General features: G+C 38.6%; 1 protein-coding gene across 1 annotated transcript in view; it reads right to left on the bottom strand.

The window, feature by feature from the left end:
* The window catches only part of LOC126278828 (odorant receptor Or2-like), a 49840-nt gene that overhangs the window by 12378 nt on the left and 11250 nt on the right, over nucleotides 1-26212 (bottom strand). The window contains exons 2-4 of the mRNA XM_049979103.1: nucleotides 25721-26169; nucleotides 13029-13128; nucleotides 2409-2513 (exon numbers count right to left, since the gene is read on the bottom strand). Of these exons, the coding sequence (XP_049835060.1) occupies nucleotides 2409-2513; nucleotides 13029-13128; nucleotides 25721-26169 (654 nt within the window). The remainder of the gene's footprint in view (nucleotides 1-2408; nucleotides 2514-13028; nucleotides 13129-25720; nucleotides 26170-26212) is intronic.

The following is a 26212-nucleotide window of genomic DNA, read 5'->3' as shown; positions in this document are numbered from 1 at the left end:
AACTATTCACCCACGAACGCGGGACCGTGGAATGTTTCCACTCAAGTGGCAGGCGAGACATCATTCCCTGTTTCGTAGAAAACTGTCGACGGCTGACAGTTCCACAACCGCTCCCGCTCTTGTACTTTCTCGTCAGACTTCAACTGACGTCCATGCTACATGTCTTTCTTGAGGTGGGCAAAGGTGTGAAAATCGTGCGGTGAAAGGTCCGCGCTGTGCAGAGTATCTTGCTCTGTTTCTCATCAAAACGTTCAAGCGCAGCCTTAATCAGATTAACTGTGTGTATATGTGTGTGTGTGTGTGTGTGTGTGTGTGTGTGTGTGTGCGGGAAGAGGGCGCTTTATCGTGGATGCTTCCTCTGCACGTCGAGTTCCTCAAGTGTGGAACTAGATTCAGTGCGCAGCGGTATGAAGACATTTCGCAGAAATTGCGACGCGCCATAAAGTCAAAACGCCCAAGAATGTCGTCGAAAGATATCATCCTATTACTACCAATCGGACGAAGGCTACACTTCAGCGATTTGGTTGGAAAACATTGCAGTGTTCTCCCTACAACCAGGATCTTCCACCATACGATTTTAACATCTTTGGAGACATGAAGAAAGACATACATCGACGTCGGTTTGAGTTGGACGACAAAGCGCAAGAGTGTTGGCGGTTCTGGATCCGTCAGTGGCCGACTGCGTTCTACAAAACAGAAATAGATCGCCTCATCTCCCAGTTGGACAAATGTCTTACAGACGGTGGTGATCACCTCTAAATGGCCCATGGCGGCTGTTCCATTTGACTGTCCCTCGTAAGTTCAACCTTCCAGCATCGCTGCCATGCCGGCCTTCGTCCTTAATCCGTCACCTTCCTCGTTAATCCGGGGATAAAACTGATCAAGCACAACCGCGTCTCCCCAAATTCCAGAAGCGGTGTCCTAACGCACGCTTCTATCTGGACAGGTCGCTAAGTTATGATTAGCGTTCTTTAATTAAAATTCTGTGTTGGTCTTATGTACATGAAGCTCGGGTAATATCCTCAATAAATTTTCATTATTAACAACATGATCATCTTATGTCTCTAACGATGAAATTTATTGTCAACTGTGTGCCGTAGTTAGACATAAAGTGCACCACTTTCAAATATAACACAAACCGCTACACAGGGTGACATGCGTGAACTAAGGACCGAATAAAGCAGCTACAGCTATAATAGGGTTAGGTAAGTTAGACATGAAAATTATTGTTCAAGCTGAAGACAGTTTATTTCTTTTACCAACGAAATTTTTTAGAAACTCGTGGAGCTGTTTTTATCAGGCTGCTGTGGTCGTGTAATGTTGAGCATTTCTGACTAGTAAGCAAGAAAACGAAGAGTTTCCAGTCCTGACCCCAACACAAATTTTAATTCATTTCTTCAGATTCCACCACTATCGTAAATAAAGATGAGATTTAAATGTCTCCGAGAAAATTTAATTGTAAGATCTTTTAGGAATGATTTTAATCTTTCACATTTTGAAGACCTCATACACTCTACTCACTGATAAGATCTGTGTGTCTGTCTAAGAAGATTCGGCCGTGCGGGATTAGCTGAGCGGTCTAAGGCGCTGCAGTCATGAACTGTGTGCCTGGTCCCGACGGGGGTTCGAGTCCTCCCTCGGGCGTGTGTGTGTGTGTGTGTGTGTGTGTGTGTGTGTGTGTGTGTGTGTGTTGTCCTTGGGGTAATTTAGGTTAAGTAGTGCGTAATCTCAGGAACAGATGACCTTAGCAGTTAAGTCCCATAAGGTTTAACACACATATGAACATTTTTTTGAAGAAGATTCGAGAGAGTGAAATCAGACTGAGGAACTTCACACTCGTTGCACAAACGATGCAAGTGTTATCAAAAGATTCATCAAAAATATGGTAAGTGAAACTCACCGCCATAAGCCCCCACGTGTCATTCCTATCCGGAGGTAATTATTATTTCTAACTGTCTTCTCTCTCTCTCTCTCTCTCTCCAAAAGTAATTATTGTTTAATTAATGTCATGAAACATTAATCTCATAAAAATAATGGGTTCTTCAAACCTTCCATGCTACATAAATCGACTAGATCGGAATTTATTAATGTTCCGCTTTCAAATCTCACCCATTATTAGCAACGAATCTGTACTGATTATGAATAGTAAGATGAATTTGTAGCAACTGAAATATAGTTTTGTTTTTCTGGTAGTACCTAACGCTTATATCGTAAATATCTTAAGAAGGAATTTTTACAGTTGTATTATTTTTAAAAACATCGGATGAATTCAAATATTTCATAAGAAACTGAATGACTGAAACTGTATGATATGCAGTTTCATGAATTCTCTGAACTATGTGCAAATGTGGTTAGTTGATGAAGCTGTGTGATTACGCCAGTCGAATTCCTTTCAGTGATTTACTCACTTCTGTAATAAGGTCGTCCCCAAACCAGCAGTAAACGAAGAGCTCCGATAGCATGGTAGACAAGTAAATGCCGAACTTCCCCATCTGTTGCATGCCATCTGCACTCTGGAAGAACATTAAACGAAATGTTAAAACGGCGTTTCATCGTCTTAGCACTTTATGGTGACGTAAGTACAATAAACAGCCAAAAGTAAACAAGATTGAAACTTTTGGTTTCAGCTACTATCAAGTTACAATATCTTTTCAAAATGATTATGGTTTTATGTTGCATTCGGACGAGTAGAGAAGAACACACTTGGGTCAAAAAATTCTTTGGTTATTTTATTACCAATGGAGACATGTACAAACTTTCGAAGTCTTATATTATGTATGCTCCTTCTCAGAAATGCAGAAATGGGTTACTGATTTATAACGCGGCTGTTCTTCCTTTGAAGATAATCTGCTAGACCGACACTCAGAAATGCAACTATAGATGATGAAATTGATTAATTGACCAATTTTGAATTATGCAAGTGAAATATTCTAGTTGCTTTATTATGGTTAGTGGTGGTACAAATCGTTGGAAACACGTTAGGATTGTAACTGACGGAACTTGTGAGTAGTTAATATCTGATAGTTCCTAGCCTATGTAAAAATGTGTTTCCTCATACGACATCGTAAGTTTTTCTTGTTTTTTGTAGTTTTAAATTGTTGGTTAACAGTAAGTGCAATGGCCACACCGGGTTCTAACCGCAGAAAATGAATAGTTTAAGCCGTGTAGTTGAGAGAGAGATAGTAGTCTATCCCTACGCAAGGTACAAGCTTAAGATGACGACTACTAGGTCCTTGCGTGCAGTTGTTGCCTTTGTGATCTGTACTAGCAACTTCAGATATCTGAGACAGCGAGACTCCTAATTTTAAAGATACAATGGCAAATGCAACATTTATTAACATCCTCTTGACCAACTAAGACGGAATTTAAAAATAAAGAGTGGGAACTTACTTGATGTAATTGTCCTGTGCACATTACAATCTGGACGAAAGGTAAGTGAGAGAAATATCGCCATCTTCAGATCATTAAAATATTCTTATATAAATCATCGTCACGTTCAACATCTTGAACTTGACGATGATTTATATCAGATAATTTTAAGGATCTGAAGATGGCGATGAGCCGAAACCGATCATAAAGTGTAAAGAAATCTATGTGATCAAGACGGACTTGTGAAAATGAAAATGGAAAAGGAAGAGATGAAAACACTGCTTGCAGGACAGGAAAGAAGAAATGAGCAGCCACATTTAATTTTGCAAAGAGAGTCATTCAATCATTGCTAACACTTGATGTAAGAATAACGAAAGAAGGCTGTCTGCGTAGAAGAGATATGAGGATACTGGAATGTTTCAGAATTAATACATAATGGTAAGACAGAAATATAGAAACCAGATAGTAAATTGTAAGAAATTTGCCGGGTAGATATGGACTCTGACGATAATTTGTTGGTTATGAGCTGTAAATTAAAACTGAAAAAAATTCTATTGGTTATTAAATTAAGGAGACAGTACGTGGAGAAACTGAACAAGCATTAGACATCCCTGGACGAAAACAGGGGATATGAGCACAACAGAAGACAGCTAGGTGGCTTTGAGAGGTGAAATAGGCAAGGCAGCAGTGGATCACGAAAATAAAATGACAAAGAATAGTTTAAGTCCTGGAGTAACGCAGGAGATATAGCATTCAACTGACGAAAAGGAAATTTGAAAACACAACAAATGAGGGAGGCAAAATAGAGTGCAGACGTTTAAAATGGAGATATTCAGAAAGGGCAAAATGGTTAAGCATGAATGATCAGAGAATAAATACAAGGCAGTAAATGTATGCATAAATAAGGGAAAGGTAGATTCAGCCTATAGGAAAATTAAGGAGAAAGTTGGAGGAAAGAGAAGCGAATGTGTGAATATCAAGATCTCAGATTGCAAGCCAATGCTAAGCGAAGAAAGAAAAGCTGAAAGGGATAAGAAATATGTGGAGTGTCATTACCAGTATATGTGAAACAAGCTAGAGGACAAAACTATAGATAGCTAAACCGAAGATTGCGAAGATGAGATGGGGATTCTAATACTATCAGAAGACCTTACGAGAGCGCTGACGGCCTTAGTCGAAACAAGGCTCCAGATGTAGACGATATTCCTTCGGAATTACTGAGGTGCTTGGGATGCACAGCCATGACAGAAACTGTCCTTCTGGTCTGCCAATTGCTTGAGACAGGCGAAATACCACTAGACGTCAGGGTGGAAGTAATAATTGCCACAAACGGCTGCTGGCATGTGTAAATACTACCGAATCATCAGTCGTGATTGCAAAATATTGACACGAGTTACTGACAGAAGGATGAAGAAACTGTTAGAAGCGACCCTGGGGAAGGTCAATATTATATCCAGAGATATGTAGGTACATGGTATAATTCATACTTAACTAGAAGAATGTAGAAAGTTAAAATAGTGGTTCATGTAATGTTAAAACAACAGCTGATTCCTCAAACTGGGGGGCTATCAAGTACGGGGTCCCATAGAGTTCGGTCTTAGGTCCTATACTGTTATTGATATACATTAATGACTTACCGTTTCATATTGTTGAAGATGCAAAGTTAGTTCTTTTTGCTGATGATACAAGTATAGTAATAACATCCAAAAACCAAGAACTAAGTGATGTAATTGTAACTGATGTTTTTCACAAAATTATTAAGTGGTTCTCAGCAAACGGACATTCTTTAAATTTTGATAAAACACAGTATATACAGTTCCATACAGTAAATGGCACAACTCCAGTAATAAATGTAGACTTTGAACAGAAGTCTGCAGCTAAGGTAGAATTTTCAAAATTTTTAGGTGGGGCCATTGATGAGATGTTAAACTGGAAGCAACACATTGATGGTATGCTGAAACGTCTGAGTTCAGCTACGTATGCTGTTAGGGTTATTGCAAATTTTGGTGATAAGAATCTCAGTAAATTAGCTTACTATACTTACTTTCATACTGCTTTCGTGTGGCATCATATTCTGGGGTAATTCATCGTTGAGTAGAAAAGTATTCATCGCTCAAAAACGTGTAATCAGAATAATTGTGGAGCCCACCCACGGTCATCCTGCAGACATCTATTTAAGGATCTAGGGATCCTCACAGTAACCTCACAGTATATATAAATCCAACCCAGTTCAAAAGCAATAGCAGTGTGCATAACTATAACACCAGGAGAAAGGATGATCTTCACTATGCAGGGTTAAATCTGACTTTGGCACAGAAAGGGGTAAATTATGCTGCCACAAAAGTCTTTGGTCACCTACCAAACAGCATCAAAAGCCTGACAGATAGTCAACCAACATTTAAAAATAAATTAAAAGAATTTCTAGATGACAACTCCTTCTACTCATTGTCTGAATTTTTAAATATAAATTAAGGGAGGGAGAAAAAACTACGTTAAACATTAGTGTCACTCAATATTTTGTGTAATGTAATATCTTCAACAGACATCTTTCATTAACCTGGCACGTTCCACATCATTACAAAGTGTCGTATTCATGATCTATGGAACAAGTATTAATCTAATCTAATCTCTAATCTAATCTACATGCGAGGCACAAAATGACCCTACCATTAAGGGTTAAACGGAATATGGGCAAACCAAAGTATATATCATTTGCAGATATAGCGAACAGTTCATGGAAACTGATCTGTAACACACTCTTTAAAATTTTGAAGGTAACAGTGGAAAAATACAGGCGGCGGAAGCAAGGCTGCAGCTATGAAGGTCGAATGGCATGAAAGAGAAGCCGCAGTTGAGAAGGAAGTCACAGGGTTGTAGCCTATCCCCAATGTTATTCAGTCTGTACTTAAAAACTAAGGAGAATCTGGACCGGGAACCAAGTCCAGAGAGAAGAAATTAAAAACTGTGAAGTTTGCCGATGGGACTGTAATTTTGTCAGATTCACCAAGGGACTTAGAAGCTGAATGAAATGGATAGGGTCATGAAAAGAGTATAAAGGCTAACACCAACTGAGCCGTGGTGGCGTTGTGTTATTTCTGGGTCTTCTAAATGGCGTCCAGGTAGGGGGGGGGGGGGGGTGCCGCACTGAATAACTCGGTTTATCGCCATTTTTGAGTGAGGAAAAAGGTGAGACCAGCGCCGCAGCTGGGGTGTTGTTGGTACGAGGTGGCACTAGGTGCGGACTGAAGGTCCAGTCTGTTGAGTTGGTGGTCGTTGGGGCCTCTTCGCTGTGTTCTCAGCCATTGTGTCTGATTTCAGGGTTTAAGAGAGAGAGTGAACCAGCAATTGCTTTTTGGAATGTTCTGAACGTGTGCAGTTTGGATGATGGCGACCGGAATAGTGTTTCGAATGATGACAGATCTAGTACGATAGGATGAGGAAACGCTGGACAGGAACAGCGTATTGCTGTTCTTATGTTGGCATAACTGATTGCAAGTTTTGCTGTTTACACTTTACTTATTGTCAAGCATATACGAACACAAATTGTTGTCGTTGGAAGTTGAAACAGTGATGTGTAACGGATTACAGTGCAGTGTACAATTGTTGCTAGTTATCTTTATTGGATACTTTCGTCGTTGTACAAAAAGAAAATAATACTGGTAAGCTTAATTTGTTTATGGGTTGCTTACTTAAATGTTAAGAAGGAAATGTCAATACAGTTTGTCTTCACATCTCATTTTCGCTAATGTCTATGACCTATTTACAGATAACACACGCTGAGGTAACATCGGACAATGCCGCGCACTAAACCAAAGGAGGTTTGGTGCTTCCGAGGCGCAATTATTATCCTGAAAATCCTTATTATCCTGTAAATCTTGAAAAGGTGGCTGCTGCTATAAGATCAGGATACTACTGTACAGAAATGCGTCAAACAAATTTAATGTACAATGTTTAACGTTAGAGAATAAAGTTAATAATACCAACCCTCTAGTGATTGGAAGGCCATCTGTCTTAAGTACCATTGAAGGGAACGCACTTGTCCGCGGTATCTTAATGGCTGCACTTTGGGGTTTCCTTCTACCTCTGATGACGTTGCGTAGATAGTGAAAGGATATCTTGCTAAATGTGGACTAGGGAAAAAAACGCATTCCTTGTAACATACTAGGAATTGAGTGGTTGCAATCATTCTTACAGCGCCACTCTGCCATATTAAGCAGCCGGCTATCTGAGAACATTAAAAGGCAACGTGCAGAAGTGTAATAATTTTCCCGGAATTTTGGTGAAAAAATGGACAATATCGAACCCAAAAATGTAATTATTTATGAAGAGACCGTTCTGTCTGACGACCCTGGGAGGAAGTATTTGATAATAGGGGAGGAAAACATTCTGAAAGATTGTTCGAAAAGCAGTATTTCAGTAATGATTGCTGACACTGGGGACGGAAAACTATTATCCCCTCCCCCAAGTAATCTACAAATCGGAGCATTTATGGCACACCTGACAAGAAGGAGGTCAAAGGAACCCGCTATAACCGCAGTAAAAGTGGATGATTTTATCTGTCTATATTTGATGACTGGTGTGATACTAATGCGCCGCCTTACCTGAGGTCAATGGACGGGGAGAAATCTATGATAGGAGACAACCTTCCAAGTCACATTTCGCTGCAAGTAATTCATGAATGTGAGAAAATAAAATCTCTTTAATGTGTTGCCACCAACCAGTACTCACATCTTACAACCATTAGACGTAGGTTTCCTTGGACCTTTAAAAGCTGCTTGGCAGGCTGTGCTTACACAATGGAAGAAAATCTTCCGAGGGCTACTGTCTAAAGATTTTCCCTCACTTTTGAAGGAAACGCTTAAAAAAGTGTCAGTATCTGAAGAATACGATATAATAAGTGCATTCCGTACTGTGGGATTAAGTCCATTTGACACTGAAAAAGTCCTCAAACAATTGCCCGGTGGACATAATTCTGAAAACAATGCCTTTGAAGCCTGGTCTTCGAGCTTTGAAGATATGCTTCAGAATGTTCTGTATGGAATGAAAAATAACGCAAGTTTCCAGCGGAAGTTAAAATTATATGTTGCCCCAGGAAAATCCATTTTAAGGATCGAAGTCAGAAAGAGAGATAATGCTGTCTCATAGTTGCTTGTGAATAATGATTCAATACTCACTGGTGACGAAAGCAGCAGATCAGAGGAAGCAGTTCTGAAAGTGGAGGCTTTTGTTCTTGTGGATTATCTGCGCATGATTAGGGGGTATACAGCGAAATAGGCAGTTTGTCACAATTGCAACAGAAGTGGGCGCAAAACAAGTGGAAGTCAGATTTTTGTGTCCACATCAAGGCAGCAAATCTGTGTCTATTTTTCCTGCCATTCCTGACGATGATATTGTAGACAAAGGCCAAATTGTAAGAGTATTGCCTACTGGAAGGAAAGGAAAAACGAAAGTTTTCTTTCACTAAGAACATATTGCAGATTATTATCGATTTTTTGTATGAACAGATTGTCTTTATTAATTAAATTTTTTTTTAAATGTATCTGTGAATGTTTTCTAAATATACGTGTCACGTGTTTACTGTATATGTGTAGAATATTTGGTAACCATCGGTAAAATAATTTTTCTAAACATTTCTTTAAAAAGATAGTCACTGTCCGAAATCACCCATTAGATGATAATATCGATCTTCGCGTAGAAAATCAATGAATGTTTGAAATTACCTCATCAAAGGGTTAACATGGGACAGTTTCATTTTTTGGATTCTAAGTTGCAATAATGACTGTGTGGACGATGTGGCCTATTCTACACCTTATTTTAGATCTGTGTGACGACGCTGTGCTGATTATATTTATAAGTTTTGGCGATGCCATTGTGGCCTTATCACTTTCGGACATGGTGTAGAAAAGATCTGAGGATGGTCATTACGGACTGAAAAAGGTTATCGTCAAAGGATTTGCTGTTGTGATCAAGGACTGGAATAAAGAAGATTTGATCTCAGACTGTTTTGTCGCGAGAATTTAATGTTATTTACCAAGTTCCCTTAAATAATATGAAAATTCTATCCGATATTACCCCACCTTCAGGTACTAAAGAAGTTACGATGCGTATTGTTTCTATACCCAGGGTGAACCTCACCTTTGGAGTTTCAAATACGGGGTTTTCCTGAAATTATGATGACCCATGCCACGAATGTAAATTTGCAGACCTGCTTAGTGATTTCTAATTACGTGTGCGTAAGAAGGATTTTACTGGCAGCTGATCTCTGAGAACCTCCGAATTAGCCTCAGGTTACATGAGTGTTTACTCAAATGGGCCCCTGACTGCAGTGGTAAACTTGTCTTTGAACTGTTCTGTTCACAGTATGCCGGCGGTACATAACGTGCCCTGTTGTTTCAATTTGTTGTCGTTTAGCCTTAAGTCATTCCTTTTCTGTTGTTACGTTTTGAGCAATGTGAATCAGATTTCGATGTTTTAAACTAATGTTCTTTTAAAGTTGTTCAAAATGAGTTTAAATCTCGAGAATCTGCAACCTCAATCTGGTCTGTAAATGTAAGCCAAAAGTCCTTGCCAGGAGGGTGATTAACAGTAATTGAAAGTTCTGCTAGTAATTAAAAGGTGTAAATCTTATTCCCTTAATTTAGAGTTAAGTAGTTGCTTAGCATAAGAAACGTTACTTTAAGGGCTTTATTAGGTCTTGAAAGATCTGAAAACCTTATTGCTGGAGCTCTTGATTAAAGTGTCGTCATGTGTATGCAGTTAGACGGCATTGGCTTTTGAGCCGTGACAACGTAAGTGACGTGCCGCCTGTCCACGGGGACGTACTCCAGTATATCCGCCCGTGCACGTACTTGAACGACGTCTTCGGTGGGCGTTATCTGTTGATTCTAACTGCAGCTGCTGCAAGGGGCAAGTTTTCCGGTTATTCTATTTCATGGGTGGTTTTAAATAACGGCTTTTTTGAGCTTGCCATGTCCTCTCATCTAACTTAACAAAGCTAGGATTATATGTTCTATACTACAGTTTACAAACATTTACTACACTTAAGTTTTTGAACGTTTAAATTTCTTCTGTAATTCACTTCTCTTGATGGTCAGCTTGCCTAACTTAGTTGCACATTTCTTGTAACTCATTCCCGGATTACTGTTCTTGAAGTTACGAATTTTCCCTCTCTCTCTGAGAATTGATTCTTGCTCCTGGTTGTTGAGTAATTTAATTTCGGGAACTTAATTCTACGATTTTACTTGTATAGATTTTATTTAAGGGCCTTGGAGCGTTTAAAATTTTGTGTGATTTTAATTTGTTGTCTACTGAGTGTTAGGAGCGATCCTTGTGGAGGTAGGTTGGCGTCGGCCTACTTATATTGATAAACCATAGTTATTTCAATTGTTATGTCTCCGAAATTTTGTTTGTGTTTTAGTTGATATTTCTCTTGTGAAAGATTATTTATGTAAGAGCAACTGTTTGTTCAGGTGTAAGAGATTTGGTTGTGGCTTTAATTGTCGTTATGATAATTTGAAATAACTTTGTAATTCCTTAAGGATAAATTATTTACTCAACCTGGTTTCGCCTTCCACGTCTCCTATCCTTTATCCATCCTATCCACGGACATTCCATCAACGAAAGTAAAAGAAGGCTAATTGAATGTAGTTAAATAAAATCAGGCTTTTCTGGGGAATTAGGGCAGGAAATGAGACACAAAAAGGAGACGCGTTTTGCTATTTAGGCAGAAAAATAACTGACGAAGTCTGAAGTAGAGAAGCTGTGATATGTAAACGCATAATATAAATTTAAGTTGTAGGAAGTCTTTCCTGAAGTAATTTTTCTGATGTGTTACCTTGTATGAAAGTGAAACATAAACGATAAACAGTTCAGACAAGAAGAGATAGAAGCTTTTGAAATGTGATGCTACAGAAGAATGCTGAAGATTAGGAGGTTAGATCGAATAACAGTGACTAGGAACAGACTCGAATTGGATGAAATAAGCGGTTGATATCACAACTTGACTAAAAGAAGGGTTTGTATCATAAGAAACATCTTAGGGCATCGACAAATTGTAAGTTTGGCAATGGAAGAAAGGGAGGCAGTGGAAGATCATGGCTTGAATATAGTAGGCAGGTTCAATTGGAATTTATACAGCGATGAAAAGGCTTGCACAGGATAGAGTAGCTTGGAGACCTGCATCGAATCACTCTTCTGTCTGAAGATCGCAACAACAACATCATCAACAACAACAACAACATCTGCTGTTCGTGAGAAACTCTGTCACACGTATCACTGTTTTTGGCTCTGCAGTGATGCTCTTTTGCTCTTTCATTGACGGATGCCTTAAGTAATGTTAAAGGACTTGTCCCCCTTTCGACTGAAATATTTCATAGAGACTTATTCTATATGTATACTTTCCAACGCTATAGTGTATAATTCTCTCTTTCATCAGGAAAAATACTCACTGTTAGAGGCGTACAAAATGCATAACAGATTTTTTTACAAAAAGCCTCTGTTGCTCATTTTCTGCTGTCAAGAGGTCGTACTGGATTGAGTCATTATGAGCCATTGTATATTGAGGCAGCTAATACACGTATAAATCATTGTTAACATTTTGTTTCAAAAAACTTTCGCATTCAGTGCACTGGAAAAGACAATATAGGATTTAAACAAGAAAATAATTAATGTAACGCAATGTATGCAGGAATATTCAATATCCGTAATACAGGAATCCAGTTTTAAAATGTTACTTTATTTTAAGAGAATATTAACTTCAGTATTCAACTCTACTGACCGTACTTAGTTTCTGTAGAATTCAAGCTATGTGAACTGATAGAAACAAATTCTGTTTTTACTGTAGTGATTTGTATGCGTAAATTCGCGTGATATTCGCATGTGATTCTGTGTTGAAAAGTGCACGTACTCAGATCACCGAGTGAATCCATACATTTCTTTGCTGTGTTCTTAATCTGTATTTCAAAGCATGGTCTTCCTTGATTTTCCACAGCCGAATGTTCAATCGAGTACAGAGAATGCGAAAGTTCAATTCTGAACGTTGAAAGTTTCATCTAATCATTTGGACTGCACTACTTTCTTTGCAGCAACTGGCAACTGACAAAAGTTACGGGAACAATACGGTGAAACAACTTAAAGTACTATTTCCTAAAGTGCATAGAAATGTGATGACGTCGCAATAAATTGCGAAATAAATCATTCTAGCAAAAACCGCTGGGAATTTTAATGTTTTTTTATCTCCTCTTTCCAGTCGAACATTTCAATGATCACTTGTGGTTGAGTTTCAGTGAATGTGGACAGAAAACAAACACATTTATTATCTTTCCGCAACAAATTCCTGACTTCGGTGTCTTCCTTACAGTGCAGTACTAGACAAATACTGTTTCTGATTTCTTCACAGTACCATCATTTGGAAGATTGAACTGAGGAATTCTCTTCTTTTGACTGTGACAAATCCGTGTGTGGCTTGGTGAGACAAGTGTGATGATAGCGGCGAACTTGTACGGTAGTTATAAGAGTACATTTGGTGAAAGAACTTTTGGGATCTCTCTACACAGTCTGGCAGTGCCTTTCCACTAGTTCCAAAGTACTGGTCGCTTTTCAATTATTTTTCAGCTCTAGAATATCTCTGCATTCTTCAGTGACACGCCGTGTTCACTCACCGTGGCAATCTGAAACATTTGGAAGCAAGCAGCGGCACCAATGGATATGCTCTGAGCCAGCAACATTGCGCCCAGTCGCCTCTCCAGCAAATCTGCGTTCCTGTCGCAACACATAGAAGACTCTCGTTAGGTGCCAGCTGAAGGATGTTGTAGATTAGCAGATTACCAAGTATCATACACTCTAGAAAAAACATATCGGTCTGCAACCGCTCTACCGATTTTCATATCTTGCACTAAACGTCTTACACACACATACATGTGCGTCAGTGAAAAAGACCAATAAAAAGGTGTTAGCATGTGAACGTAATGTGCTTTTCCAGTCTCTTCTGCACCTAAGGTCCATCACCGTTCCCTTTGGATCCCTACGTAATTCGGTGCTCTCCGATACACACCATCGAACAACGGAGGAGCGGTACTCAAGCGTCAACTTTAGGTTACAATATCTCCGGATGTAATTAAAATTTTACAGTGCAACAAACGGCACTGATTACGCATTTGCTTACCTGTTCAGATGTGCTAACCAAACTAATGTGGTTCCATTTAAAAAACGTAAGTTTGTGTTGAAAAACATACATCAGTGCATTTTTTTATGGTTTGTATTAACCAATTACACTAGCCCCTCTCCTCACCTTCTGTCTGTGCTGAGGAATCGATTCGTCAGTATTTGATGTGATTTACGATATATCAAGAACAACTGCCATGATGAGAAATGTAGATATCCTCGGTGTAGCAAAGAAGCATAAATCAATTAATACAGGCAAGGTCTCCTGTGCACGGTATACCAGTCAGGTTCCTTTCAGCAATTATGTACCTAAAGACTGGAAAATTGTTCAAGACACACCAAAACCCCAAAAGAGGAATCCGCTGAATTACAGGCACATATCACTAATGTCGGTTAGCAGTAGGGTTTAGAAACATATACTGTGTTCGAACATTATGAAATACCTCGAAGAAAACGATTTATTGACACATGGTCAGAACGGATTCAAAAAATTTAGTTCTTCTGAAACACAACTAGCTCTTTACACTGTTAAAGTAATGGGTGCTATAGACTGGGGATGTCAAATTAATTCCATATTTTTAGATTTCTAGTAGCTTTCGACACCGTTCCTCACAAGAGTCTTCTATCCAAACTGCGTGCCTGTGTAATATCGCCACAATTGTAAGACTGGATTCATGATTTCCTGTCAGAAAGTTCACAGTTCGTAGTAGTTGACGGGAAGTCATCGAGTAAAACAGAACTAATATCGGGCGTTCCCCAGGAAGTGTTATATGTCGTACAATGTTCCTGATCTGTATGCGAGACATAGGTCGGAATCCCAGTGGTCCTCTTAGATTATTTGCACATAATGCTGTCATTTACCGTCTTGTAAAGTCATCATATGACCAAAACGAATTGCAAAATGATTAAGATAAGAAGCCTGTAGGGTGCGAAAAGTGGCAATTGACCATGAATAAAGAAAATTGTGAAGTTATTCACATAATTACTACAAGAAGTCCGCTAAATTTCGATTACGCGGTAAGTCACCCAAGTCTGAAGGCTGTAAATTCAACTAAATGCTTAGGAATTATAATTACAAATAACCGAAATTGGAAATATCACATAGAAAATACTCAATTACAAATAACCGAAATTGGAAGTACCACATAGAAAATGCAATGGGTAGAGAAAACCAAAGACTGCGATACATTGCCAGAACACTTAGAAGGTGCAACAGGTCTACACTGCTTACACCATGCTTGTCCGATCTATGCTGGAGTATTGCTGTGCGGTGTGCGACCCGCCTGAGGTTGGACAGACGGACGACATCGAGAAAGTTCAAAGAAGCGCAGCTCGTATTGTATTATCACAGGGGAGATAGTGACACAGACATTATACATGAATTGGAGTGGCAATCACAAACGCGTTTTTCGTTGAGACGGGATCTCCTAATGAAATTTCAGAAGCCAGTTTTCTCCTCAGATTGTGAAAACATTCTGTTGGCTCACACCTACATAGGGAGAAATGAACCTCACGATAAAATAAGAGAAATCACGGCTCACACAGAAAAAAATAAGAGCTCGTTTTTCACGCTCACTGTTCGAGACTGGAACGGTAGGGAGACAGCTTGAAGATGGTACATTGAACTCTCTTTCCTAAACTTTATTGTGAATAACAGAGTAATCACGTAGATGTAGATGTATATGCAGATGTAAACGGCACACCTAATGGTGAATTACTGAAGGTCTCTTTCTGCTTCTGGCTACCTCTATGCAAGTCATTTCTCTGAGAGCCCACTAAGGAATGGTGCATGGTGCAGAAACATGACGATCAATTTACCTTCCACGCAAATATCTTACCTATACGACGGCATACGAGATGCCAGGTTCACTGCGAAACCCTTCACTGTTCCGATGGGGCCAGCACATTACTCGTCAATTGAGGCCGGACATCGCACTATTGTTATATTGTTTGTAGGTTTTTTCTTTTTTTTAAAAAAAAAGAGGCAGTGAGTCATGCTCTGACATCTTCCCGACGTACCGTCTTCAGTGCATAATGATTAAGAACCTATGGTATACACATTATCAACAGAATGACACAAGCTGGTTTGTGACAACTGTGTTTCTTGGTCATGAAGGCTGTCGTACAACTATCATCGAGCTGTAGTGAGACTTTAACACTTATAGACTTAACATACAGAACAAACGACCACGTTCACATGTCTTCGTTGTCTCAGGCAATTGTGGTTTGTGGCCACCGGAAGTGGGCACAATGACAGTGATTTCTCGAGCTCATAGGTGGTTCAAAAATGGCTCTAAGCAGTATGGGACTTAGATTCTGAGGTCATCAGTCCCCTAGAACTTAGAACTACTTAAACCTAACTAACCTAAGGACAGCACATACATACATGCCCGAGGCAGGATTCGAACCTGCGACCGTAGCGGTCGCGCGGTTCCAGACTGTAGCGCCTAAAACCGCTCGGCCACCCCGGCCGGCCATTAGGTGGCAGACGGCCTCCACCGTACACGCAGACGAATGTACATCCATCCTAGCACTTCACCGTCCAGGTAACACTGCAGCCGAAGAGGCAAGGCCCTTTACTGTTATTTGAACATTACGTCCTTCGTTCCATTCTGTGGTCACATTTGGTAGACCAGTAGTCGCTCATCACTGCCAACAACACGTCTTTACTTCCTGATCTGATAAGGTTGTCACATTCATAGCCCTATACCAAACGAAGTCTTTGTTAGGAAGAAAGTTCTTCCCGTTCCTCCATGAGATCCGCTGCGCCTTGGACACAGGCATTCGGGTTGACGCCGTGTTCCTTGACTTCAGGAACGCGTTAGAAATCGAATCGCGCTGCCATTTAGCCGAAAAAATAAGATTTGATGAGAATAGGAACAGATTTGCGACTGGATTCTAGACTTCCTTCTATATACAGCTCAAAATGTCGTTTTTAACGGAGCAATTTCAACATACACTATGTCAGGTGCCAGGTTGAGATTCATTGGGAGAGTCCTTAGACAATGTAGTCCATTAACAAAGGAGGTGGCTTACAAAACACTCGTTCGACCTATACTTAAGTGTTGCTCATCAGTGTGGGATCCGTACCAGATCGGGTTGACAGAGGAGATAGAGAAAATTCAAAGAAGAGCTGCGTGTTTCGTCACAGGGTTATTTGGAAAGCGTGATAGCTTTACGGAGATGTTTAGCAAACTCAAGTGTCAGACTCTGCAAGAGAGGCGCTCTGCATCGCGCTGTAGCTTGTTCGCCAGGTTTCGAGAGGGTGCGATCCTGGATGAGGCAACGAATATATTGCTTCCTCCTACTTATACCTCCTGAGGAGACCACGAATGTAAAGTTACAGAGATTCGAGTGCGCACGGAGGCTTTCCGACAGTCGTTCCTCCCGCGTAACATACGCGACTGGAACAGGAAATGGAGGCAATGGCAGTGGCACGTAAAGTGCCCTCCGCCACATACCGGTGGGTGGCTTGCGGTATATAAATGTAGATGTAGATGTCATCAAAAGTATCTGGACATTCACAGAAAGATACGTCTTTCAAATTAGGTGCATTGTCCTGCCATCTACTACCAGGTACTTCATATCAGCTACCTTAGTAGTCGTTACACATCGTGAGAGAGCAGAATGGGGTGTTCCGCGGAAGTCACGGAATTCTAAAGTGGTCAGGTGATTGGGTGTCACTTGTGTCATACATCTGTACGCGATATTTCCACACTCCTAAACATCCCTAGGTCCACTGTTTCCGATGTGATAGTGAAACGGAAACGTGAAGGGACACGTACAGCACAAAACCTTATAGGCCGACCTCGACTGACAGAGACAGCTGACAGATGAAGAGTATAGTAATGTGCAATAGGCAGGAATCTATCCAGACCATCACATAGGAATTCCTAACTGCATCAGGATCCACTGCAAGCACTATGACAGTTAGGCAGCAGGTGAGAAAACTTTGATATGATGGTCAAGCGACTGCTCATAAGCCACATATCACATCAGTAAATGCCAAACGACACCTCACTTGGTATAAGGAGCGTAAACCTTGGACAACTGAAGAGTGGAAAACGTTGTGTGGAGCGACGGATCACGGTACACAATGTGGCGATCCGATGGCTGGGTGTGGATATGGCAAACTCCTGGTGAACGTCATCTGCCAGCGTGTGTAGTGGCAACAGTAAAATTCGGAGGCGGTGGTGTTATGGTGTGGTCGTGTTTTTCATGGAGAGGGCTTGCACCCCCTGTTGTTTTGCGTGCACTGCCACAGCACAGGTCTACACTGGTGCTTTAAGCACCTTCCCGCTTCCCATTGTTGAAGAGCAACTCGGGAATGACGATTGCATCCTTGAAAATGATCGAGCAGCTTTTCATAATGCACGGCTTGTGGCGGACTAGGTACACGACAATAACATCCGTGTAAAGGACTGACTTGTTCAGAGTCCTGACCTGAATCATATAGAACACCTTTGGGATGTTTTAAAAGGCCGACTTCTGGCCATGCCTCACCGACCGACATAGATAACTCTGCTCAATGCAGCATTCCGTGAAGATCTGGCTGCCATGAGCAGAAAACCTTCCAGCAACTGACTGAATGTATGCGTGCGAGAGTGGAAGCTGTCATCAAGGCTATGGGTGGGTCAGCATTACCGACGGAGGCCGCCACGAACTTATATGTATATATTGAAACACATTGCCCCATTATTTTCAGTGGAGTGTACATCAGAGCCCTCTCTGAACTGCTTAGTAAATGACATGAGTGAATGTTTATGTAATTTAGGCACCGCACGTCTTTGCCAGTGTTAACAGAAAGTGTTGCACTAGGTCAGTATTATCTTTGTCTAGAGGCCACACGCAGCCAGATAAATATGTGGCTTAAGCTGTCAGTGCCAGATGAAGCAGGCTTGGGCCTACAGCCAGAACTGTCCGCTGATATCACACAAATATTAACTGATTTTAAACAGAATGAAAACATATACAATTTTTTTAGTTTCTGTTTCCTCTATCTTTCGGGAAATACTTCAAAATGAAATGTAAATGTGCTCTAAAGATTTTTTTAACATGTTATAATTTTTAATTCATTTACTTAATCAAAGAATTTAAATAGTTAAAAATTTTCAGTAAGTATTCTGTGCAGTGTATCATAGGTTAATTTTTTGTTACCATACATAAGTACATTTGGTGAAGTATTTTTAAGGATTTTTTTCATTAAAAGTAGCTCAAAGTTTCACAGTTTTTTTCTGTGAACTTAACAATATTTTTTCTACACATCATGTTTATCACAAAGATAAGATAGTAAACTTCGAAATTATATGGAGTTATGTCAGTGTCTAATTAGAGTAATGTAACTTGATCAAAATCGAAAAATGTATAATATGCTTTTCAGAAAGTTATTTGGCGAATTAATATTCCACATTTGCTGTGGGAAAATTTCGTTTCTTCCATTTTTTAAGTATATATTCTGTAGATTAATGTGGTCGAATAATGAAGAGTGAAGGAACCGATTATTTTTACGATTTGTTTGAAATGTAACAGATAAGAAATATGGCATTTCAAATTCCACACATTTACTGTAATTTGTGATATCAAGTTTTAAATATTTCTTACCACTCATTTCTGCAACTTTTACATTTTGTTGTTCATAAAAAGATACCAGAACTTATGTATTTTCGATAATATTTTCTTGTTGTTCTAATTCATCATTCAGTTCATATTTAATAATTTTTACACGAACTTCTATTACAGTTTTTCTTTCCTTAGAAAGTGTATCTTTAACTTCACTCCAGCATTAGTACAATCAGGCCACCTAAGAATTGTATTTCTGGAATTGGAAGACCTAGTAAAAATTACTGTTAAATATCCTTTCCAGATAATTTATTCATAATCTTTTAAGAAAAGATGTCCTTCCAAGCTTATTTTGTCAGTAACAGAAGAAGTTAAATACAAAATAGCTGTTAATGAAATAAAAGGATGTTCGATTCTAGATAAAATACTATTTCCTTTCCTTATGGTCACACAATCTAGCAGTTCTACTACATAATTTTCGATAAATTTTTCTAGGATTTTGTATCATTTATTGGATAATCTGAATCTGATCCAACTGGATTACCTGTAACAATTCTAAAGCTTGTGTATAATTGAGCATGATTCAGATGAAGCCACCCATCACCAATATATGTTTCAATCTCTGTATCCTTGTTGGATGCACTTAAATTATTATTTGCATACCACAGATAATGTGCAGCACAGATAGATCTCGACTTTGTTCATAATTTATTAATGATAAAATTGATAAAGACATTTTAAAACCATTGTTGCACAAGCACCATTTAAGTCAATTAGATTGCCATTTTCATCAGTTACATTAATTTCTACATCTTGAATGCGATCAAAAACAGTAATAACTTCAGGATAATGTCATGCATAAATTATTGGTCTTCCAAATTTAGCTTTTGGTTTGAAGGAAGCAGTACTGTTAACGTCTCTATGAAAATGATCAGTATGTTGAACAAACATTCGCTCAGCTACATTACAATTTATGTTTATTTATTTAATTGAAATAATTTTGGGAACATCTTTAACAACAGTCTTTTCATTAGCTTCAACAACCTGGTTGTATTATACTACTAGTACTCTTTTCTATGTCTATGTAAGATTTTGCATCATTTTTGATGACAATTCTATTTAAAATTTCATCTGTGTTAATAAGAATATTTTGATTTTTCGAGGAATATATTTTCTAATTTTTTTAAACTGCAATATTGTATTGAAATTTCTATACCTTCTGTATTGGTGTTTACTGTATAAACTTTGAATGTAATTTTTGATGTTATAAAATTTTAATAAAAGCCCACTAGTGAAACATTTTTATAAGTTTCTTTTATTGGAGCAGTCAATCTTTTTTTAATTACAGATGACTTATCACGTCATTAAAATAATTTACTTGTCTATACTAATGAAAATTTATTTAAATAAATGATAGATTGGAAACCAAAAGAAATGTGGTAAGCTATTACTGATTTCTATTTGATGTTCAATTGTGATTGTATAGAAACTACATTATTGATCGACAGTTACATTTTACCCCTGGGATGGATGTTTTGGAATAAAATTAATCGTCTGTATGTTCATTCAAAAAGTTTAGATCCACCAAACCATCACGAGTTCATGAAAGGATGTGACAAAATGAAGATTAGCACAACGAAAAAAATTACTTCTTGTATTAAATACAATGGTGAAATTATTCCATTAGATAAATTTCTAGATTGTACTGGTGTAGCATTTGATGACTTCATTCTTGAAAATTAGGTTGTATTTAGAGAATATTTCACTAGAGGAAGAAATGAAGGAATAGACTGTTCTTACAAGCTCAAACTTATTCAAAGACCCACAGAAATTAGTCAGATATAATCATAATTTCTTTAATAATTTGAGTCAAATCAAATCATATTTGTCATGAGTTTGCCAGTGGTGACCTAAGATTTGATGATTATAAAAAATGTGTAGTAAATGTTGGAACTATGAATTTGGAATTGCTACATGACTAGAAAACCGAATAAATGTCAGTTCATGAATAAAATACAGAATTTCTTAAGAATGTAAACATTAAAAATAAGCATAACATAAGAGATTAAAAAATTAATTAATGTTTTTCATCTCTAATAATGTTTGCAAAATATGACGCAGAAGTTGTTGTCAAGCTTAACAAAACAGAAGGAAAGCTGAAGAATTGAAAGAACAATTCAGGCTTTGGGAAAAACAACGGTGAACAGAATATGAAAAATATAAACAAGAAGATCAATCAGTTATTGATACTATTGAACCAGTAAAAGAAGGAATTGTAGGATTAGATGATAATGTTTCCTAATCATCAACATCGTCACCTAGGAGAATTTGGAGATTTATCGCTAAATAGAAAACTTTAAGATTGGTCTGTAAGTGTATCAGAAATAAATAAATATGAAGAAGAGGAAAAAGGTGCTGTTAATAAAAAGTAGATGTAGTCCAATACGAAAATAGAAGAAGGTGATTTTACAAAAGATAAATATTAGTGAAAGAATGTTAAAGTATATTAATCAAAGTGATGATCGATCTTTTGGAGTAAAACCTGTTCATAGATTTAAATTCGTTGAGCATTTTACAGTCGATTTCGATAGTGATAAATTAAAAATTGGTGGAACAGAATATAATAGTATAGATGGTCTAATAAATCCTTTAACTAAAAACCAGATTACTATGGATGATATGGGGGAAAAATTAGATTTTGTTGATTTATCAAATTATTCAGAAATGTTGTGCCATTATGGAGCAATTTATTTTGAGAGTAGCCCAAATAAAATAAAATGGACTAGAGATAAAAAATACAATAAAATGATAAAAAAATGTTCATGTTTGTTTTCCAAAAGCATATCACTTTTCACAGATTCTCATTGTTTAGACTATTCAGATGCAGAAAATGGTCAAGGTTTAATAAAAGAAAACACACAGAAAACCTAGCTGAATACGTTTAGATGAACATTGTTAGAGATTAAATCGATAGAATAACAGTAATTCATAGAGAGGAATTAGCTGGAAATAGAAATCATCATGATGAGAAAGTTGGAATAACACAGATATTAGCAGACAACCCCAAAGGAATTTTACATTTGATTAGATTTTTAAAATATTTACCATATACCAGTAAAATGGGAAAGGTCTATTTAATTGAAAAAGGTCTAGTAAATTAGGTTTTAAATAATTTACCAATGCCAGAGATGCATCTACAAGGATATAATTAGTGCAGATGATTTACTAAACTGGAAGAAAAAATATAGCACATGGAGGTAAAGGAATTAATCCATTAGATGCAGCTGGCAAAAAACATGTTATTGCCTATAGAGATAACAAAGATTAAGAATCTAGGCGTGAAGCTGATAGAGAATTTCAATTATCTGTGGTAGATAGAAGGGAAGCATGTGATATTTCACTACTAGAAAAAATACCTGCAACTACAGTTACAGTAATAATGTATGGAGACCAAAAAGTACGTATGGGTTCTGAACTAACGCTTGGTGGAGCAGGATTAAGACTACAGCTTGACAAAAATGGATGAGGATTGTAAGATTGTTAATCCCTATAAATTCATTATCTATATAAATGAATCTGTTTTCATTTCATTACACTTAGCCACCATGTCGAAAACTAAACAAAAATCCATTAAATTTAAACTGAATAATGGACTATTAAACAGTAGTGAACGATATTTAACTGATGTACAAAAAAAGAAAAGCAGAGGAAGAGACTTGCCATGCAAAAACTGGTGGAAATATACTAGTAACATCAGGTATTCCTGTTGTGAAAAAGATGATAGAACATCTAATAACAAGAAAGAAGGTACAGCAGACTTAGGTCAGTGGCCTGGAATATCACAATACGAATGTGGATTTCCTCCATTATTATTAGCTGCATTATGATACCTAGCAACTATTGATTCACTTGCGTGCGGTTCTGCAGCAATCGCAATTGCAGTAATAAACAAAAGAAAGACGATTCAGATTTCGAAGAACAGGGAAGACATAATGAAGCAACCGGGAAATCACCACGTTTCGTCGCGGTATCGGTTAGCCAAAGTGACAGCATTATGGTGATGCTCCAAAAACTCCACTGGTAGACGTTACAGGACAAGTGTTCTGCATCACAGAAGGCTTTAGTACTGAGATAAGGAGAAAAGTCGAGAAATTATAGCCAATAAATACGGAATACTTCAGTTGATCGATGAAAGAAGGAAGCACGAAAATGTTCAAGGAAATTCACGAATTCAGAAATACAAGTCGCTGAGGAATGAAAGAAATAGGACGTATAGCCAATTTAATACACTATGGCTGCATGAAAAATGTAAAGAAATAGAAAAAGAAAAGATTTTGGAAGGCTTTCACAGCTTCAGTGATATTAAACACAAGGGTGGTAGCATTAACAGTGCAACCGGAATTCCACGATCATATGCAGAGGAGTGAACGAAGAGGTGGAAAGCATTCTTTAAAGATCTCTATAATGGGAAAGATTTGTCCGATGGCATAGAAGAAAAAAGGAATATTTGGAAGAAACTGACATGGAGAAAGGACGGTGTGTAGGACATATGTTATTATATCAAGGAATGACTTCCATGGTAATAGAGGGAGCTATGGAGGGCAAAAACTATAGAGGAACACAGAAGTTGGAGTACATCCATCGACTAACTGAGGACCTAGGCTGCAAATCCTACTCTGAGCACGAAGAGTTTGGCACAGGAATGGAACTCATGGTGGCCCTATCAAACCAGTCAGAAGAGTGACGACGCAAAAGAAAAAAAAAAAAAATGTGGCTTACCGACAATAATTCTTCCCACGTGCTATTTGCTCCGCTACACCATTAGGTGGCTACACGAGTATGATGTGGATGTAGATACAAATACTACGACGATGGAACCGGTCTTTCATACATAGTAGTCTAACGTTCAACACCGGTAGCTGTCTAACGAAAGTAAGTCCCATTCAGTTTTTTCAACTACGTTATTCTTAAGAGACCTATACATAACCTGAATCATTTCTTTCACACTATAGTTAATTTGTTCGTAATGTCACGAAATCGAGACAGCGTTCAGTAGATAAAACACCCATGACTTTCACTATTTTGCCTGGATAAACAATACTAGTAATTTTTCCCAAGATGTAATCATATCGTTACTACTTAACATTAATTGTTTCAGTTGAAATCTCTTATCACTAAATATGATATTTTGAACCTTTCCGTATCTGTAAGCGAATAGGCTAGAAACTGAAAAACGATTCTACATTCAAAGAACCAGACATGGAAAGTCACCAAGATGAGGTCGGACCGATAGTCACAACATATTTTATGTCCTTTCCCGGACATTGTAACAGTCGTCCATCAACCAACTTCACTGAGGTGTTCCGTTTCTTCTCTGACGTGATCAACAGTGGCCTCTGGAGGCACATCTGCAGTCCTACTGTATTCTGCTCAATGGAAAAGTCGACCGTTGTAATCTGCTTCCAGTTATTATCGTAAAGGATTACCAGTCCACCTAGATGTAACATCTACAGCTACATCTTCATTTACACTTCGCAAGCCACCCAACGGTGTGTGGCGGAGGGCACTTTACGTGCCACTGTCATTACCTCCCTTTTCTGTTCCAGTCGCGTATGGTTCGCGGGAAGAACGACTGTCTGAAAGCCTCCGTGCGCGCTCGAATCTCTCTAATTTTACATTCGTAATCTCCTCGGGAGGTATAAGTAGGAGGAAGCAATACATTCGATACCTCATCCAGAAACGCACCCTCTCGAAACCTGGCGAGCAAGCTACACCGCGATGCAGAGCGCCTCTCTTGCAGAGTCTGCCACTTGAATTTGCTAACATCTCCGTAACGCTATCACGGTTACCAAATAACCATCCGTATCTTGATGAATGTTCTCACCTAAACATCAAAGAGAAAGAGATAGAGCAATGTGGTATTGCTTCATTGCTCTGCTGAACTGTTTGTCATTTACACGTGGATCCCTGTATATGTCTTTCTGTGTATTGAGCTGTATGTAGTTACTCGATTGACGTCGTTATCTACGCGGTGACGCCTTTAGGAGACAAACCAGGATGTGTGGGAGAATCGCGAGAATTAGGTATTTCATGTGATGCAACCTCTACTGGGTCTTATGAAGGTCACTTTCAACGTCTTCTGTATTAGGCCGGATATTCCATCGGTACTTGGAAGAAGATAGACATATCATTGTGGAACAGTAATATTACGTATTAAAGTTTATAATACTTTGTGTTGTTTATCTCAATCCCACTGTATTGTTGTGTAATAAATGCTCGTTTTAGACTCTCGTTTTCTGATATAGGTCGATGTGAAACCGTTTCTTTTTTTCTGTTACAAAAATAATATTGTAACGTTTGTTCATTCTCGATAAGATATATTTTGTGTCTCATGGATTCTTAATAATATTTCTTTATCTTTTCCTAATTCTGTTATTTCATAGGGAGTTTTAAAAAACGTAAAGTATTGTAAAATATGTAAACGGTGGTGGAATCTGTAACACGCTATTAGTTAACCTTCATAACTGGCAGAGATATTTGCAACACAGTTGATCACGGCATCTACATGCATGACACTGCACATAAACATGCATGTAACAATACTATTACTGGTAGTTGCAAATGTTCTTACTTAATAATGGCTTGATGGTGAAGGACGCATTTCTTCAGTCGGTAGTGTAGATCGTGGTAGGAAGACTTTTCCGTTGAATGTGCAGGTACATCAGACATTTCTTTGGCGAGAATGACAATTTTGCTGCTGAGCAGTGTGAGTTGTATACGTAGCTGCGCGATGAGGCTGACGTTGAAGGAGTCGAGCACCGTGGTCATGACCACGGCGTGGAGGCACACTACGGCGCAGAAGAGCCACGAGACGGCGTAGCCCGAGGGCGTCGAAGCGTCGTAGGGCAGAGCCAGTATGAAGGGCAGCCCATCAGCACTCGCAGGGGAGACCAGAAAGTAGCAGCAGCCGGACAGGGACACCCAGACGAACGTCAGCGTGAAACGACGCACCATGCGACATCTGGAGCGTATTACTGGAATGTCGTCCCAAGTCAAGAACTCAGCAAAGTCATCGCCCACGTGCAGGTAGATAAAGTGAGTTATGTTATACATGACATGCAAC

Source organism: Schistocerca gregaria, chromosome 6 (assembly GCF_023897955.1).
Source record: "Schistocerca gregaria isolate iqSchGreg1 chromosome 6, iqSchGreg1.2, whole genome shotgun sequence".
Classification (NCBI taxonomy): Eukaryota; Metazoa; Arthropoda; class Insecta; order Orthoptera; family Acrididae; genus Schistocerca; species Schistocerca gregaria.
This window is presented reverse-complemented; position numbering and strand designations above follow the sequence as displayed.